At 50.5% G+C, this 18,689-nt stretch overlaps 8 protein-coding genes across 8 annotated transcripts; 2 read left to right on the top strand and 6 right to left on the bottom strand.

The window, feature by feature from the left end:
- Window positions 1-128: 128 nt before the first annotated feature.
- ACHE_80394A (GNAT family N-acetyltransferase) lies at window positions 129-904 on the top strand (the record flags this gene model as incomplete). The annotated part of the gene is made up of 3 exons (XM_043283760.1): window positions 129-507; window positions 569-678; window positions 737-904. 3 exons carry the CDS (start codon window positions 129-131, stop codon window positions 902-904), a joined length of 657 nt encoding a protein of 218 aa, XP_043141007.1.
- A 278-nt stretch (window positions 905-1,182) lies between these two features.
- ACHE_80393S (KAR9 family protein) lies at window positions 1,183-4,416 on the bottom strand (the record flags this gene model as incomplete). Its single annotated transcript, XM_043283759.1, has 2 exons — window positions 1,183-3,840; window positions 3,901-4,416. The coding sequence occupies 2 exons, from the start codon at window positions 4,414-4,416 to the stop codon at window positions 1,183-1,185; spliced, it is 3,174 nt and encodes a 1,057-aa protein (XP_043141006.1).
- A 1,411-nt stretch (window positions 4,417-5,827) lies between these two features.
- Window positions 5,828-7,333, bottom strand: ACHE_80392S (uncharacterized protein; the record flags this gene model as incomplete). Its single annotated transcript, XM_043283758.1, has 1 exon — window positions 5,828-7,333. One exon carries the CDS (start codon window positions 7,331-7,333, stop codon window positions 5,828-5,830), a length of 1,506 nt encoding a protein of 501 aa, XP_043141005.1.
- Window positions 7,334-9,370: 2,037 nt separating this feature from the next.
- Window positions 9,371-9,718, bottom strand: ACHE_80391S (uncharacterized protein; the record flags this gene model as incomplete). Its single annotated transcript, XM_043283757.1, has 1 exon — window positions 9,371-9,718. One exon carries the CDS (start codon window positions 9,716-9,718, stop codon window positions 9,371-9,373), a length of 348 nt encoding a protein of 115 aa, XP_043141004.1.
- A 282-nt stretch (window positions 9,719-10,000) lies between these two features.
- On the bottom strand, window positions 10,001-11,169 carry AOX1_6 (alternative oxidase; the record flags this gene model as incomplete). Its single annotated transcript, XM_043283756.1, has 3 exons — window positions 10,001-10,511; window positions 10,565-10,855; window positions 10,910-11,169. 3 exons carry the CDS (start codon window positions 11,167-11,169, stop codon window positions 10,001-10,003), a joined length of 1,062 nt encoding a protein of 353 aa, XP_043141003.1.
- An 842-nt stretch (window positions 11,170-12,011) lies between these two features.
- On the bottom strand, window positions 12,012-12,731 carry ACHE_80389S (acylphosphatase; the record flags this gene model as incomplete). Its single annotated transcript, XM_043283755.1, has 3 exons — window positions 12,012-12,188; window positions 12,307-12,376; window positions 12,439-12,731. 3 exons carry the CDS (start codon window positions 12,729-12,731, stop codon window positions 12,012-12,014), a joined length of 540 nt encoding a protein of 179 aa, XP_043141002.1.
- Window positions 12,732-13,052: 321 nt separating this feature from the next.
- Window positions 13,053-15,131, top strand: GUP1 (putative glycerol:H+ symporter (Gup1); the record flags this gene model as incomplete). The annotated part of the gene is made up of 4 exons (XM_043283754.1): window positions 13,053-13,308; window positions 13,364-13,431; window positions 13,489-14,067; window positions 14,118-15,131. The coding sequence occupies 4 exons, from the start codon at window positions 13,053-13,055 to the stop codon at window positions 15,129-15,131; spliced, it is 1,917 nt and encodes a 638-aa protein (XP_043141001.1).
- Window positions 15,132-16,326: 1,195 nt separating this feature from the next.
- ACHE_80387S (ATP-binding protein) lies at window positions 16,327-17,996 on the bottom strand (the record flags this gene model as incomplete). The annotated part of the gene is made up of 3 exons (XM_043283752.1): window positions 16,327-16,707; window positions 16,759-17,906; window positions 17,966-17,996. 3 exons carry the CDS (start codon window positions 17,994-17,996, stop codon window positions 16,327-16,329), a joined length of 1,560 nt encoding a protein of 519 aa, XP_043141000.1.
- Between the last annotated feature and the right edge of the window lie 693 nt (window positions 17,997-18,689).

Below are 18,689 nucleotides of genomic sequence, written 5' to 3'. Positions count from 1 at the left end.
GCGATAAACCCCTCGGATGGCAAATGTAAACTCTTCCTTTCCCCCAATACCATTTCCCTCCCAATCTTCAATCCCAGAACAGTTTCAACTCTTCCCAGTCTTTCAATTCACACCAGAAAGAAAACAAAATGCCCGCCCTCCTAGAAGACCCCCAAAACCACATCCCCCCACCCGCAACAGCCCTCAAACAAGCCCCCCTCCTAAAACCCCGCCAAACAACCCTCCCCAAAGCCAGCAACGCCCCCGTAACCCTCTACCCCATCACCAACGGCCCTGACTGCCTCCCAGCCGATCTAATCAAGTATCTGCACGCCGAGTTCTCAGCGGAGATCGAGCGCGGGGCGACATATCCGATGGAAGAGCCCATGGAGCTGGAAAAGTTTGCGGGGTATTGGTTTGGGACATTCGCTGTTGTTGCGCTGCTGGGTGAGGAGGGGAAGATTAGGGAGGGGAGGGATTGGAAGAGGGAGTGCTTGGGGACGTTCTATATTAAGCCGAATTATCCTGGTATGTCCTTTGCCCCTGGTATTCTAGTTGAGTGTTGATGAGGCTAATGGGTTGGTAATAGGACGATGCTCACATGTGTGTAATGCGGGGTTCCTGACGACCAATGCGGCCAGGAATAAGGGTGTTGGGATTGTTATGGGCGAGACATATCTGGAGTATGCACCGAAGTTGGTACGCCCACTCCCCTATCCTGTCTATTCCCAATTACGCGGGGCATTAACGAGTGTAGGGCTACAAATACTCCGTCTTCAACCTCGTCTTCGAAAACAATACCGCCTCCGTCAAAATCTGGGAAAAACTCGGGTTCAAGGTTATCGGGCGAGTCCCCGGGTGTGCACGACTTGCTAACAGCGAGGAATTGGTCGATGCGTTGATTATTGGGCGGGAGTTGGTTTAGCCAAGTTATCCCTTGTATATAGCGTAGTTCTATGAATAATCAATATATTGAAGACAGTCCCAGTAGAATACAATATATCAATAACAATAACAATCAACGCTAACCAACAATGCAAATGGGGAATCAAGTGAACCGGTCTCTGTCCCTCAACGAAATAAACAATGACAATAAACAAACACCGGACTATCACATGCAAAATGCATAACAAATCAAGAGTCAAGAGGGGATAGTACAAGTTCAAAAACCACGGCAATGCGGCCAAGAAGAAGAAAGTAAAGTTACCGCCACGGCGGCCGTTGCTCCAGTCTACTCCGCGACCCCGCGGCACTATCACGACCGCTGCGCGGCGTAGGCAACGGAAGTAAACTGATCCGTCGGTTCCCTGAATGGCCGAGGGACGTACCCGGTCGGTTACCTTTGGTCGGGCTGCTAAGTCTGGTTGCGCCAGGATCGCGCGAGACACTCCGCGAGAACGAGCCGGCGAAGCTCTGCCTGTTGCGAGGCGCGTTAACATATTCGGCCTCTGATTGACCAGAGGGTTTCCGGAGTTTGCTGTAGGGAGGTGGATCGAGAATGGAGCGTGGGGTAGGAGATTCAGCGCGTGCGGGACTGCGCGAGAATCTGGACGAAAAGCGGCTCACAGAGCGAGGTGGTGCAGGAGAGGCAGAGAAATCCCGACGAGAAGGACTGAATGGAATAGTCGAAGAAGGCCGCGAGGTGCGACCTGTTGGAGCGGAGGATTTGCGATTAGCAGGGTTGTTGCTAGAAAAGGGCTTGTAGGTATGCCCGACGTCCAAGTCTCTAGTGTTGGTACTGCTGGTCCAGCGCGGACGGTTGTTCAAGGGAGATGGAGTGGGACGGAGCGATTGCCTTCGCGACGCAGGAGTAGGCGTAGCGGCGACATTAGGCTGGGGCGCCGCGAGCGAGGGCTTGGGGATGGCGGTTTTCTTACCCGCCGTAGTAGGCGCGGGCTGTGGCAGACCGGACATTCGTCGAACCTTGGACATGGTTGTCCGGGCTACGCTGCCTACTGAGCTACCACGTCGGCTGGAGGAGCCCATAGGTGTAGTAGCACTTCCGGAAAGCACTACAGACGATGCAGGCGAGCTACCCGGTGTGGTATCAGGGATGCTATTTGTAGCCGGGCTGTCCATGGTGACGATGCTCGAGATGGAGTCACGCAATTGCTGCGTTTTGACGAAATTGATGTCCTCCAATGTGGCGTCCATAACCTTGATGCTTGCTTTCAGCGCATCGGTTCTCGCTTTCATATCAGACAACAGCCTCAAAGTCTCGCCGTTCACCGTAAGTCGATCGCTAACACCCTTTTGCACGATAGTAGTGACACGCTCAATGGCCGACACGTAGTGTAGCTTCTTAGCCTCGTAGTTCTCAATGCGTTTCGTCAGCCCAGCCGGGTTGTTCGCTGGCGCACCTGCCTCCAAGCCCTCCTGGAGTTTGGCAATGCTCCGCTCAACAGACTCAAACATCTTCTGCGCCTGGTTACCGGCGTTGCGGAACACCAAAATCCATCGATCCTCACTGAGCTCCTTCCGTACGGCTTCCGCGTCTGCCTCCAAGACCTTGTAGCTGTTCTCCAGCTGGTTTCGCCGTTCCTCCAACTCCTCACAAGCACTAGGAAAGATCCTCTCCGCTCGTGATTGGAACATGGACATTCTCATTGGCAGAAAGTCCAAGGAGGCGCGCAGCGGTTGCATTCGTGCAAAGAGAGCCATAAGGTTGGAATGGTTGGTGTCATCTTGGGGCGTTTGAATAAGAGGCGTATCCAAGGTCGGTGGTGCCGCATAAATCGGACCAGTACTGAACCGTTTGTTGTTGGCCATGTTACCCCCAGACGGCGTCTCCTCCACAATAGTCTCTAATTCGTTGATGTCCAGACCACCGTGAGATTCCTGATCAGCCCCGGACATAGTCCAGTGCCGCTTCTCCTCCATTTCGAAAATCAGTCGGCTCAGGTTCTCAACCTCCATGCCTACATCGCCCAGCACGGTACTCCACAGCTCCTCCCATTCCATCGCCAGCTCGACCTGTTCCTTGACGCCCTTGAGTCGTGATTTGATCTGTGCCCAGCTCTGCAGGATGGTGTCCATTTGCGTGACGATGGTCTTCAGACCCTGTGGGTCGACGTCGTTGATATCTTCCCGTAACTGCACCTCCTCAATAGCCTTGACATAGATTTTCACCAAGCCTTCAAACCGCTTGATGGCATTGTCCACGCCATCCAGTCCCTCTCGGCCGCCAGCAGCCGCCCACTCCACGTCATCCTCAGCATCCATGCCACTCAGCACGTCAGACGCCTTCCTGATCCAGATTTGAATCTGCTCCGATGCTCCTGTCAAAGCCCGGACAGCCTTGGGGGCATTAGGTATTTGCATGATAGTGGTCTCGAGGGTCGATGGCTGCGGTAGACTAATCGAAGTAAGTTGGGAAAGTTGGTTACTAAAGGAGGCTCGCGAAAACGAGTATATCGATTCCGTGCGATGAAGGCCATGGGGGTTGAAGTATGACTGCGTATTCGATGAGGCGCTCGATGATGGGGCGGGGGAGTCTCTGGAAGGAGCCGGAGGGGCAGGTTTCGTCTCATTTTCGCTAGTACTCTGGATGTACTTTTCGAAATCAGTCTGTTCCTCGTTAGAGCCATTTGCTTCTGGTTCTGGGGCCACAGGTTCCGGAAGAGGCTCAGCCACAGCCATGGCCGCAGGCGGGTCGTGTTCAGCCTCGTCAGCGACTGACGGATGTGTTTCCTCTGATGGTTCGGATCGTGCCGCTAGAAGACGAGGGCGCGGCTGTGGAAGCGATTCTGCGTGTTCTGAAAAAACTGCTTCTGTCGATTCTGGTTCGTGCACAGGGTCTTCCATCAACGAATCACCTAAGCTGGATGTACTCTTTTTCCCCTTATTATGATTATGATTATTCTGATTATTCTGATTAGCGGGACTACCGGGCCACGCTCGTCCCCTTCTCTCGATCTTCACCGACAAGTTCTGGTGCAGACTGTCCAGCTCCTTAATGTGCTCTTGCGGAATCCGACCGATGGTGCTAGGGCTGTTGCGAGACGAGGTTGCCGACTTGTTACTCCCGTCCAACTGTTTCACACGCGCAGCCAACCCCGGGGATAAACGTCGGAGAAAGGACGGGCGGACAAGCGTCTTATCAAGACTGGCAGGGGTCTGCTCGGGACTATCCCAGGGCTGTTGTTGTTGTTGTGGTTGTTCGTCGTCGTGATGACTGCTCCCAAGACTCCGGATACTGCGCAAGGATGATTTGGACTTTATGCGGCGAGGAAAGGAGTCGTCTGGGGAGGATATTGATACGGCGGGCGTCGACGGCGAAGACCCCGGCGAGAAAGTGTTGGCAGTCGGAGTCACTGCGGCAGCAGCGACGGTGGTGGTATTGGCAGAGGAGGTGGGAATAGGAGGAGGCGGAGGAGGGGGCGTTTTGGCGGTCGCAGGGGAGGAAGTCGACCCGGAGAAGAGAGCACGCATGGACATGGGTATTATCGTTTCGCAAAAAGAGTCTGTTTATCAGAAGGGAATGTGGTATGTGTCGCTGCTGCAAGAGTAGTATGTATTCCGAGGTAGGTATTACCGGGACGCGACACGGCCACCCTGGCTGGATGGACCAACAACAGGGCAGACTGAGGAATGTTGGCTGTGCCGTCCGATATATTGTTTGCTTTCACTTTTCTTTCGCAGTGTCTTCAGCTTGTCTTCTGCAAGTATTCTCACTTGCTGATAGTCTCTTTGCTCCCCCTTTCAGTAGACGTCAGCCGGTAAAGGCGGTGGTCGATCCCTGTCGTCAGGTCGAAATGCAGATAACTAGTATGCCAGAATAGGAAAAGAGAGAAAGTCGGGCTACATGATAAGCGGGAACGAATTATTGCCTGACCAGCGAGGGGAATTATTGAAAAAACAAACAAGAGGGAGAAAGAGAAAAGAAAGAGCAGAGCAGGGGAGAAGAGAGAGAGGGACTAGCTAATGAGGGAGGAAAATCGGCGGGCGTTACTTTTGAACTCCACTATAAACGGCGTGTCCGCCGGCGTATTCTACAGAGTACTCTGTACAGTGCAGCTAACCGGACGTTATTGGCAAACTATCTATTTGCCTTTGTTTCTTTTTGTCTCTCGCTTTCGGATTGATGCCTCATTCATCTCTGGTACTAGTCCGGAGTCGTATTTGGTGTCTTTCCCTTTTGGGAGCTGTATACTTGTATTACCGTACCTTAAATTACAGGGGTACATGGGACACCGCCTGCCCAAACCATGGCTATGCACGTGTCCGATATTCTGCTTTCAATCTCAAACGCTTCTCTTTTTGTTTCGTTGCATTTTGTTCCTGACAAGTGGCTGTCTAAGATTCTAATACATGCCGTGGCGCGGGTTGTCAATTGGGTTTGCGGGAGCTTAGGTCCATGATGTCGAAATTAGGACCGACATTGTCTCTGAACGTACCGTAGTTGGTACATACTACGCGGGACACATTCAGAGTGATCGATTTACTTTGACCCAGCCCTACCCGACAGCTGTTCTCTAATATATAGAATCAGTTTGAGATTGATGAATTGCAAACCTAAATTCAGCATAGACATCCCAAATCGCGAAACATTCAAATCCATATTCCATCCATTTGTACAACCGGACCCCCTGATCGGATGGAAGAAGGCTGGCCAGAAGAAGTAAAAGACTATACTATATACATGCGCTGCCCGTTTAGCAGATGAGAATATAAAGTTGTAGAAGGTAAAAGTAAGGGGTGAGGGTATCTAAGAGGACAGCCTGTCAAACATGCTGGACGAAGGGATACATAAATAAATGCGTAAGCAGGAACAAAGTGACAAAGAAAAAAAGAGACCCGCCTCTTTCAAGGCGCATCAAACGGAAATCAAAATAACATGTCATGCAAATTAGTTCGGATATACCGTAGTGGTAACGTTCTCGCCTGATGGTGGCCACCAGTCGCGCGTCAGTTCCTCCCGGACGACTTTGCACCATGAAAGCAGGGTCGAGTTGAATTGTTTCCATGCTTCGTCACTGCTGCCGTACACGACGCCCATGACGTCCATTTCCAACTTCGTCTCGAATCGGATTTCTGCTGCCTTGAGCCAGAAGCGCAGGTTCTCGGCACAGCGGTACGGCTTGCCAATGTCTTGGTGATAAGACTTAATCTCGCAGAAAGGACGTTTCGATTTCTTGATGGCCCGGTTGTGCATGCGGACGAGGTCACGTCCGTCGCGGAGTCGTTCCAACAAGGGTGTCGGGAGGGAGGCGCCGTCGGTCGAAGTCCAAGTCGGCAACGGAGTGTCCGTGCCCATCAAACTGCGGAGGAAGGCTTCTTCGCGCTCCCCTTCCCTACCGGTCCAGTCGCCATGAGCCCAAGTCCAGCCTTCACGTTCTTTGGTTTCCGCGTCTTCTAGCTCACGCTCTCGGGCCAGCATGGTGCGGACATCAGACATCCAACCCATGATTGCTGTACGCTCGTCCTCGCGCAGTCCACCGGAGAAGTTGCGAGAGGCCCAACGCTTGAGAAGCTCGAGAACATGGAACAGCGCTTGTCGAATTTCTCGTTCGCTCTTGACCGTTGCTAGTAGTTCTGGGCGCTCGTGGGCGGTATAGTAAATCCTAGCGGCCCGGATCGCAAGAGTGACCACATCCAAGATGCGCATTCCTTGAATTTCATGCCACGCTTGTGGTCTTGGAAACGGAGGCTCCTGGCGTGATTCATCCTCTGAGTCTACATCGGGGGAGAGACTGATCCGTGGAGGGTTGAAACCGGGAGGAGGTTTTTTCTGCGACCCAATATCTTCAATCTCTCTCTCTGCCCTTTGCACCGCATCCAGGAGATCTTTCCGCAAGGCTGGTAGATCGGGTGGGGGCGGGATATGGTAGGTTTTGATACTATATGTGCTCACGGTTGGCGGGAGCATGACTTCGCCATCGTCGTCGAAACCATCCTCGGTCGGTTCGAAAGATTCGTCGTCGGTGGGACTCTCCGACAAATCATCAGGAATATATCGGGCATTGGGCGTCAACAACAACTTGGGCGTATCATCGGGCGACTTCTTCTTCTTTTTGAATTCGCGCGCTTGTCCACCTTTGCCATCCAGCAATCCAGTTCGAGCGAAATAATACTGCAAGTGAGCGATACTGCCCAAGCTCATGACACTCTCGCGGTGTTTGGCGGAGTCGGCGAATTCGGCTCCCTGGGGACGGATATACCCGCGTCTCCTGGATCCGACGGAGACGGCGGAGGTAGCAGACGAGGCCGAATAGGCCGAATGCGACGAAACGGTGGAAAAGGTGCGATCTGGAGACGGGCAAGACGAGATAGCGGGCGTGGGGAGGATGTCGGGTGAGGGTGATCCAGGCCTCGCGAGGACCGGGAAGGGCTCTGTATCAGTAGACTCGTCCATTGTGCTTGCTCGATGAAGTCGACTTGAGAAGCTGAGTGCGAGTACTGTCACCAGCAGGTGTATCGAATGTCGTGTGCTGGTGATAAGTCGCGGTGGTGGTACAAGAACAATAATCAAAAGCGTAATATAACGAACCCACGGCAAATTTCGGCAGCCGTTTAGGTTATATGGAGCAGTAATACCGAGCGAGTCAGGCTATATAGGTAATAATACCAATAGTAATAGGGATAAGAGATGACTGAGGATGATCAATTGAAAGAGGTTCGAAAGGGGGAAAGAGAAAGAAAAAAAGTGAGTTCCTCTACGGAGTACACTAACTAAAAGGGGGGAAGATGCGGGTCGAGTATGATGATGGGCCGAGGGGCCGGTGCAAAACGCCTTGCCTTGGGGCCTAATTAAATATTAATAGAACGGTAATAATGGGCTTCAATGACAGCAGTGCTCCGTGTTCTGTACGTAGTAGTGCTGCTACGTAACCCCTGATAGTGTTATTCACGTATCATGGTGAAGTATCACCCAAATCTACCTGTATGGTACGCGTTGACACTTTTCCTTTTTAATCCTAGTGTACCGGTACCTGAATTGCCCCGCGTTCCGTCGGATTTCGAGTGCGGATCATCCCGTGATCATCTCTGTGTATTCTACCAAAATGCATCATCCTTATTAAAAACTTATCAGAATGCATCGTGATCGGGAGAAGAGATGCTAATGTCATGCATAACTAGTGTACAAGCTCCTAGACCTAACTCCGTGACATCCGACGAACCCACAGAACCACCATAATCAAAATAGTACAAGACACCTGTCCAGTCAATGCCTAGTTAATATCCTCCCTCTGGACATTATCTTTATTGATTTATCATCTCATGCGTGTCATTCAGACATATCGCACCCCATTCCTTGCACTCCTCGCAATTGTCAAAGTTACCATTGTCGCAGATCGAGCAGTGGTAAGCATCTTTGTATGAAGTCCAAGCCCCACAGATATCGCAGATGAGGTCATCTTTCTCGGATTCATTGTCGACGTCGGAAAAGTATATTGAAAGAGCCATGGGTAGTCTTAGGATAAAAATTTTACAAGACGAAGGTTGCATATCTTAGTGGCCTCTATGAGTGCTGTGCGACCAAAGACATCAGTTGCATCTCGGTCAAGACTTTGGGCTTCAAGCAGTGCTGCCACAACTTGTTCCATTTTTCGAACCTCGGCGCCCATCAAGGGCGTGCGACCATATTCATCCTTCATATTTGGATTGCTTCCCGCCTTCAATAGCTGCGCCACTGGCTCCTTCGAATTGAATTCATATTTCACTGCCATGGGCAATATTGTTCGCCCTTTACCATGTGTGATGTTTGGATCCGCGTCATACTGAAGCAATAAACTCACCACTGCTTCCATATCTCTTACGGCATTGTAATGCCATGCCCCTGGACCCCTACCTCTTTCTAGCTTGTTTCTGAGGCTAGCATTGTGTGTTCGAAATGCCCAGAGCAGTGGTGATTGGCTCGAATTTCTGTAACAATTTGCATCTGCGCCTCTGTCGTAAAGCATATTCACAATTGCTTCGTATCCTTTCCTGGCTGCCCAACAGATGGGCCTCTCCCCAAACCTGTCTTCGTAGTCTGCATTCGTACCGTGCTTCAGCAGTAGCTTGACCAGGTCGTCGTCTCCATTTCCAGCAGAAGAAACAACGGCGTTTGGTAGGCAATATCGTTGCTGGCATTGCGGACTTCCAGATCTGGGGGAAGTTGCAGGATATCCGGGGTATGCAGAATTAGCATTGCGCAGTTATATTCTGTTGTGTTAGGGTCAGCTCCGCCCTGCAGGAAAAGCTGTGCGATAGATAATTGTCGCCATTGCATTGCATAAAACAAAGCTGCCCGGCCATATCGGTCCTTGAAATCAATTTCCGCCTCTTGCTCCATCAGCAGCTTCACCGTGTTTTGATCTCTACCAATACGGCAGTATGTAGGAATATCTGGCCATTCTCAGTCACGCGATGCGGATCGGTCCCGCTGTTCAGAAAGGCCCCAGCAGCTTCAACCTTCCCATTCGAGACTACAGACCCAAGTGCCTCTTTTGGCAGTCGGATTTACTTCCTGCTTTGCGAGAAAGACATTGGCCATTGCAAGGTTTCCGCCCGCTGCTGCACGCAATATAAGAGATGGAATTTGCGTAGTTAAGGTCACTGAGTCGGTTTCTTCATCCAGCAACAGCTCGACGGTATCACAATGACCCCGTTCCAATGCTTCTCGAAGTCCCTCTTCAGTTTGGTCATTGCTGCCCATCCCCATCTTGAGACATGTCTTAACCAAGTCAAAATGACCTCCCCGTGTGGCCATTAAGAAGGACGTTGCTGGGGTTTTTCTTAATATTCCAATGAGCATGTCTACTGAGCCGCGGCGGGCAACTGGCTCGTATATCGAATACCAGTCACGATATCACACAGATAGAAGATATGCATTTCAGTACGGTGACTAATTGGAAATTAGCCTGAAACGAGGATTGAGGTAAAGTAGAGGAAGCAAAACAACCGAGAAAGGACAAGGGGAGATGCTAATGACATTGACCACTAATGCGACCCATAACTCCGTGATATCCGCTGAATCCACAAGAACCACTCCAATAAAAACGCCATCTACTATACAAATGGGCACCCAAATTAGTATCTAAATAACCTCCTCTCTCTCCCATCCGGTCGGCTTCAACTTATCAATCCCTTTGCTCGGATGCGCTTTGCTGGGATCCTTATACGTCGACGTGTACGGGTTCGGATCCGCTCCCTGGTTGAGGTTCCCCAGTGTATGGTTCACCTCCCTGTGCTTGGCCTCGTCGGCCCGCACATACAGTAACAGGTCCCGCATGGTGCGGTGGCCCTCGGGCATTTTCCAATATTGGACCGCAATTTCGGGTGCCTCCATCTGCGCCCAATCCGGAAGTGCTCCCGTCTCGATCTCTTTAACGGCTCGGGAGTATGTGACGACGGCTTCTTCTTCGAGGTAGCCGACGAATCGGTGGCAGATGCGTGGGGAGATGAGGTAGGAGATGAAGAACCCGTTGAAGAAGACGCCTTGGGCGCCGAGGACCATCAGGCGCATGAACATGCCGGGTTCCGCGAGTTTCAGGAATGTGAGAAGGTGCATCCGTTCATTGTGTGCTTCTTCGAGCAGGGTTTCGATCCTGCGCGGGTTAGAATGTCTCTCACTACTGATTCGGGTAGACAGAAGACTCACCATCCGTTATCTCTCTTCATGCGTCGCAGACTCCTCAAGTGTCTCAACATGCCTCCCACCATTCCCGGAACACCAGCAACACTTTCCAGGAAGACAAACCGCGTGAGCCACTTTCTCTCAGTCATTTTGAATTTGGGGAGGTTCTCTTCGCCCAGCCCGGGATGCCGATATCCAGTTACCAAGTCCATTCCCCATCGCAGGAGACGGACGGTTCCGAGCGCCACCCAATCGGCCCAGTCTTTGGCTTCCCGATGGGCAACGGTAACCTTGTTCATCTGGTCATACGTGTATCTGAGATGTTAGCATACGTTCATTATCTGTTACAGCAGAGGCATAAGAACTTACACTGGGTGCGACCATGAGGAATCTACCTCCTGAATATGAGATGCCTTTGGTGGAGGAAAATACTCCTGGGTCTTGTATGGTGTGGACGAGATGCCTTTCTTTCCGTGTGTCTGTTGCTGGGCCTTTTTGGCTGCCAATGGAGCATATCGTAACCCCGTTGTGGCGGCAGCATTTGTATAGCTCCGGACAGCAAGACGAAGGTATGGCTTGGGGAATGAGGCAATTCGAATAGGCGCTGTTGCCGTTAACGAATTCATCATGTTAATAAGTATGCAAGGTGTAGTAAGGAAATCTTAAGATCTGATGCTTGATGCGAGAATCATGCTACAACTACCCAGACCGGGTCCATTTATATCTACACAAGAAGGCAAAAACCGGAATGTCAAAGGCGAATCCTGAAAAATCTTCTCAGTCATCCCCTACCAATTCACCATATTTGGCTGACCGTATACCAAATCCCGGTTGGTTTGGTTCCCCTTTGGGAGAAGAAAAACCGGGATCGAATTCGAAAATCCAGAACTTACGGCGAACTTACAACGAACGTCATATTCCCACCTTAATCCCACAGCCTCTCTGCCCCCATAAACAGCGCCCAACTACCTCATTCCCATATCAAGATTGTATACTGATCTTCATACGAACTGGAAGCGTCCTGGATTTCCTCCCCATTATGTTCCTGCCGTGGTAAATGGGGGATTTTGTGTTCGGCGTTTTGTCGCGATTGTCACGGGATTACGGACTGTTACGGTATTTTTACCAGGGCCAGGACCAACTGGGCGGGTGGCCATGTGACTTTGCTCGGGTTGGATCGGGGTGAGAAGATATGAGTCAGTTCGGGGTGAAAATAAGTCGGCGTTCAGCGTAGATACAATGGCATTCTAAATGGTTGTTTTGATGCTTGTGAAGACACCGGTTTCTTTTGACAGCGATTACGGGCTTCGGTATTGCATCATCGGATATGCCTTATCACGTACAACAACGCCTCGTATATGCTAGTTTTCTAACACACCTACTCGTAACTATACGAACATGCCCACACTTGGTCATACACTTCATTGATCATTTCACGGAATGATATACAGGCCCCACTCGAACATCAAAGCTATTCAAAATTAACCACCGAATCCGACGTCCGTCTCACAGCATAGTGACTCTCCCCTTCCTCAGGCGTGATGTCCTTCTTCTGCAGCTTTGTCACATGTGCAAGACGAGACCCCTTGCCGAGTTCCTGGATGAGTTTCTGTACGGAGTCTTGATCGCCTTGGGCTTCTCCTTCGACCTGTGAATTTTTAGTATCTGTCGGCTGTGCAATGCAGTTGGGGGAGGGCGTGTAGTTATTGATGGCGATAATGGCTCGGGATAAGAAAATGAGAAGAAAAAGAAAGCGGCAGACAAACCAGCCCGTCAGTGGTGTTCTTCACCCAGCCCTTGAGGCCGAATTCAGCGGCGCGCTTTTGTGTAAAGTCACTGGTCAGCGTTAGCACATGTGGCGTATTGAATTGGGGCCGTATAGCTAAGTATAGACATACCGGTATCCGACGCCTGTAAGCTTGATGTTAATATGAATGCACGCAGAGTATATCAGAAACATCACATGGGCAGATGCTTGCCTTGAACTGTGCCGTGGACTTTGTATGCAATCTTCGTAGCATGTTTCGGTTAGCACAAGTATAACATCTTGGCGAGTGCATGTGAGATTGAGATACAGGCTCTGGAATACATACTCGTTGGGCAGACATGATGGATTTGTGCGCAGCTGGGTATTTTCCAATTTAGACTCGGTATCTCGCTGAAAATGACTTCTTGATGCTCGTGATATCATCTCAATTGATGCCCCGCTTAGTCATTTATGCCTCAGGCATCATGACTTAAAATAGCTACGAGTCAATTGATCCCCAAGAATTGCCCTCTCATCCTGCCTGGATTAATATTCATACCTAGCTTGATATATTCTAGCGTAGTTAATTAATTGTGTCTTGATACAACAATATCAATAAGTGTAGGACAAAGGGTTCATAAACAACCACCCTGATTGGATAGTTGTCCTCCGCCCCTGATCTCCGAACCGACGATAATCCATTATCAAAACCACCATCTCTCGACGCTTTTCTCCGGGAGATGCAAGCGCGATGCTGGTGCTAAGATGACTTCTCTCCTCTCCTGGTTCCGACGAATCTACTCCCTCGATACTCTCGATACTCGCTTCACCACATCGGCCACCACTCCTCTCAAAGCCACGGCGGACACGCGATCTGCCACGAATAAAGATGCCCGCGCAAATGCCATTGCCAGCAGCGCTGCGCCGGCTAAGTGGCGCACGCCGGAGTTTTATGTCTATTATGTGGTTTTTCTCGTCTGTGTGCCGTTGATGTTTAAGACCGTGGTGGATGTTTCTAGGAGTAGGCCTTTTGCATTCGGACGGAGGTTGAGGGTGGTGCTGATTGGGGATTACAGAAACCCATCCGACTTATTCGACTTATTCACATTTGCTTGAGCCCGGTTGGATACCAGGTCGCAATGTGGTGGGTGATCTCCTGAGGTGTCAGGTTTCGGGAACTTCTGTTGACAGTCGCGAATAGGACAACTCCGATGCGCAGTATGCGAGCTTCCGCGAAAACATACCCTACCTCCTCCTCCTGCTAGTCCTCCACCCATTGCTCCGCCTTGTGTACGAAGCCTACCTGCGCCGCTCCGATGCCAACCGCGATGGCTACCAGAATACCACCGCTGCCGCTGGAGATGCTCGTATGGAGCAGCGGATACGATTCGACTACTTCTTCGCTCTGGTATTCATAACGGGTCTGCACGGTATATCTGCTATCAAGGTTCTCGCGATTTTGTACGTGAACTATAAGATTGCGAGGTATCTTCCTAGGGCGCAGATTCCCGCTGCGACTTGGATATTCAATATTTGTACGCTGTTTGCGAATGAGCTCTGCGGTGGATATCCCCTTGAACGCGTTGCTCGAATATTGATGGGCTCTGAAGTCACGGGAGGAAGCGAGCCTGCTTTGGTGGTGTGGGCTCAGTCTTTAGATAGTTTTGGTGGATTGATGCCGCGATGGGAGATCCTTTTCAACATTACGGTGTTGCGATTGATCAGTTTCAATATGGACTACTATTGGAGTCTGGACTATCCGTCCACCAGCCCAGTCGAAGTAAGTCACCTATTTGGCTTTTCCTGAATGGTTTGTCTAACAAACATAAGAAGAAACAGCTCGATCCGTCAACCCTTTCAGAGCGAGACCGCGTCAACATCCCCGCGGACCCCTCAGCTTTCAACGCCCGCAACTACGTCGCATACACCCTCTACTCGCCATTATACCTAACGGGCCCCATCATTACCTTCAACGACTACATCTCCCAGCAGCGCTACGCACCTCCATCTCTCACGCGCACCCGTACAATCCTCTACGGAACTCGCTTCCTACTCACCCTGCTCAGCATGGAACTTATCCTACACTACATCTACGTCGTTGCCATCTCCAAAGCATCCCCGAACTGGTCCCTCTACACCCCCGCCCAGCTCAGCATGATGGCCTATTTCAATCTGCATATCATCTGGCTGAAACTTCTAATCCCCTGGCGCTTCTTCCGTCTCTGGGCGCTGGTAGACGGCATCGACCCTCCCGAAAACATGACCCGCTGCGTATCCAACAACTACTCCGCCTTCGCCTTCTGGCGCGCCTGGCACCGTTCCTTCAACCGCTGGATCGTCCGCTACCTCTACGTACCTCTCGGCGGCGGTGGCGGCGGCACCAACAACACCAACAACCGCAACCCTAACAGCACCGCCAGCAGCGGATTCAAATCCAAAGCCCAGCGTATCTTCAACTTCCTCGTTGTCTTCACCTTTGTCGCCCTCTGGCACGACATCAACCTCCGTCTCCTCATGTGGGGCTGGCTAATCACCCTCTTCGTTCTCCCAGAAGTCCTTGCCACCCTCGCTTTCCCGGCAAACCGCTGGCGCTCTCGTCCAAACACTTACCGCGTGATTTGTGGAATTGGCGCAGTGGGGAATATCCTCATGATGATGATTGCGAACTTGGTTGGGTTTGCGGTGGGAATTGATGGGATGAAGGGGCTTTTGGAGGGGATTATGGGGTCGTATTCGGGGTTGGTGTATTTAGTGGCTGCTTGTGGGGCGTTGTTTGTGGGCGTGCAGGTTATGTTTGAGATTAGGGAGGAAGAGTTGAGGGCTGGGGTGAGGTTGAAGTGTTAATACTTCGTTTTTTTGATTTTTCTGTGTCTTGTACTGGATAGACGTGTTCACTACTCCGTACCGGAGTGCAGATTTTATACTAGATCACATAATATTGACTTAAATTTTTTATCACATGTTGTCTACAGAGTATGATGGGGTATGAGAGAATATCGCTTGAACTATTTTTTACAGTATCTGAAATTGAATGGTTGCAAGCCCGGGTGTTGAGGACTATATATAAGTGAATTGTCGACGAAGAATTCATACAAGGGGGGGAAATGCAACTGAACATGAATCGTTAAGACTGCGAAGAAGCAGTCTGTCTATCTTGTAAGAAATTGCCACCGAAGCCAATATCAACTCTTGCAACCTTCATGGCGCTGAGGCTATATCTGATCATGCATCTTTTTTCTCAAGGTGTTTACATTCTTTTCTACGGAGTATAGCTGATCTAAACACGTGTCCGACACTGCAGACTCTGATCGAGCAATCACACCGGGCTAAATATGCTCCAGCTACTTCGAGAGCTGCAAATAGACAGGCCGATTTGACCATGCTAATTCAGTTCGCTGCATATAAGTGGCCAATCGTATCGCCACAGCCGAGTTCTACCTTCAAGTATGTCTTCATTATCTACCCCGTACTTGGGCAGAAATAACGCCAGTATGCTAGTAACATCGCTAGGGATTCTGGGACGCCAGAGGCCAACCTGCGGAAGCTGATGATGATCTCTATGGGGAATTCACTGATGAACTCGTTGCCACTGCGCTGGGAAGGATTTTGAAACAACTGGTTGGGAGCATATTCAAGCGGGTGGTCTGGATATAGTTGTATTGGAGGATCTTGTTATCTATCCTGGTCGGTTGCAAAAGCATTGTTTACAATAACAAAGCTGAGACCATTTTCTAGACCACGATGATTAGAAATGTAGGATGTTGACATGATACCTCTGTCCTTGTTGCCTAATCATATCCATTTAATAAGTGGCTAAACTGTCTCCGCTTGTTTTTGAAGCCGAGAAGCATCCTTCCCGATTATTTCTTTCATGCCAAGTATGAGACGGGGAATTAGCGGGTTGAGCCTTGTCATATCACATACACGGAGGGTCAAAAGCCGGCGTGGGATCTTGGATGCGAAGAGGGTTGGTGATTGATTTTGATTTCATTTTGTGAAGGCTAATTCAATTTCAACAAAGCCTATACAGCAGCTCACCCTACCTCCTCCGAATTACAAACCCGTCCCCATGTTTACTCGACAACTCATACTCTCCATCTACCAGATCCTTCACCGTCAACTCCGTTGTCCGCCCCAAACTCTCCAGCTCATCCAATCGCTCATTGGTAGCCTTCAAGTGCGCGTCAAACCCGGGTTCACTACAAACCGCCCGAAACGCATTCTGCATCGGCATCGAGTCGGCCCTGACCATGCCATCGGCATCGATGGCGATGATGTTTTGTTGATCGAGCCTTGGGATAAAATCGGCTCGCGTCATTAGTTCTTGGGCTTTGTGGAGTGGAATGCGGGGGGGTGAGGTGGGCGTGGGGTTGTCGTTTTCCATGGCGACTAGGGCTTGGGCCAAGGTCATTGCGGCGGCCTATACAGCATGCTGTCAGTGAGTTTCAGGGGAGACTGGTGAGGTACGTACGGAGTATTCTTGCTGGCTTTCGGCTTTTTCATCCATATCCTGACCCAGAATCCAGCACTTGGAAAGGAGCCAACGCTGCTCTTTTTGGCAAATGGACTGCGCGGTCTCGAGCATGTTCTTCGATCTCGCGACCTGATCTAAGAATATAAGTCGTCCTCCTACTCGACTATATATCTCATCCAGTAGAGAACTCGATATGCTTTCTCCGCGCGTTTCCACGCGATACTTCCTCAAAGCCTCAACCGCAACATCCCGTGGAACATCCTGTACATTCAACAACTGCATCCGCGTAGCATGCAACCTCAGCGCCTCCATTGTGCGATACACATCACTAGTGAAAACAAGCGTAACAAGCCCACTAGCAGCCCAAAGCTCTGCGCGTTGCTGCAACAAGCTCAGCAATCGCTGCCCATCAACATCATCTGGAATATGATGGATGTTACTGATAATTAGCACTAGCGGTCGACGGCCATGGCTAGCATTTCGGCGCTGAAGGGCCACTTTCTCGAACTTATTTAGGGCTCGTTCGATATCTAATATTGGTGTCGCACCATCACGCGGTCCTTTCATGCTGAAAAGGCCCCCGATGTAATCCTCATGATATTCATAGTCAAGCGCTTTTCCGAGACGAAGACGGAAAACCTCGTTGTCACTGTGTGCTTCGAACATGGCCACGCCTTCACCATCAACCTTCTGCATCGAGTCCAGCAACATAGACGACTTCCCCGTCCCTTTCTCCCCGAAGAGCAGGAAGTAGCTGCCCCTCGCGCTGCCGCTAATGATATGATCAATCAAAGACTGTTCCGGTCTTGCGATGTGAAACATATGCTCAACATCCCCATACTGCGCCAGAGCAGCCTCTTCCAGCGACGAAAACAACCCACCCGCGAACGCGTGGTCAATCTTCCGCAGGACTTGCTTCTTATAGTACTCCTGGTACCCATATCCGCCCAGCCCAAGCATAAGCAAGGCTGCTAGCGTCGTCGCGCCGGTCTCGAGGAATTTGCGCAAAATGCTTTCTCGCTGGTGATCATCCGCTCTGTCCCCGTCTGTTTTATATCGGAGCCTGTAAGGTGCCACTGCTCTCCATCGACTTGGTGAAGGGGCCGTCCCTCTTCTGACAGCTGGTAGACGGATCCACAGTTGTGCTGCTCAATTGGTTAGCAGGTAGAGTTTGGTTAGCTTGGATTGGTGGTATATACGGTACCAAATGCATTTGGGCGGATTCTGCGGGGCATTTGATGCTAGAGGGATGGCACGGTTGGTTTGATGTCCGGACAAGGTATCAATATGTGACGATTAAGATATTCCGAGGGCGGTGAGAGAAGACATTGTACATCTTTTTGAGTCGATTGCTGTCCAACTCACGACTTTGCAAATATATATTGCGCCCGCTCCGTACAACAAAACATATACAGAAGTGCTGTCCCGGATCTCTCCAATTAGCAATGCTCTAGCTGCTTCTGCCAATGAGAGCCTATGTTAAGAGGAGATCAAGGGTGTAGCTTAAGTTGACAGCTGCTATTAGCCAATTCTGAGGGTATTCAAGGGCTCAATATTACTGCCTGAGGTGTCAAAGTGACCCGCTATATCAAAATAGGCTAGTCCGCCCACCACCAGCCAACCACAGCATAGGATAGGCAACAAGAGTATACAACGACTGCAAGTACACAGCAGGAACAAAAGGGAGAAAAAAAAAAAAAGGAAAAGAAGAGAAAGAGAGGAGAATCTGACGGGCAGCCGGGAGTCGAACCTGGTCCTCGTGGGACTCTAGACGCCAACGCTCTCCGTTGAGCTACAGTCCGTTCCCGGATGTTTACTACACCCCGTAAGTGGCCCATTTATTTGAAAAGAAAGATGACTGAGGATACATAATGGCACGACAAGCATGCTCGTCGTTCCCCATAATGTAATTCAGCCAAGCACGGTTG

This window comes from Aspergillus chevalieri, chromosome 8 (assembly GCF_016861735.1).
Source record: "Aspergillus chevalieri M1 DNA, chromosome 8, nearly complete sequence".
Taxonomy (NCBI): domain Eukaryota; kingdom Fungi; phylum Ascomycota; class Eurotiomycetes; order Eurotiales; family Aspergillaceae; genus Aspergillus; species Aspergillus chevalieri.
Note: the sequence above shows the minus strand (reverse complement) of the source record. Positions and strands in the feature narration are given on the sequence as shown.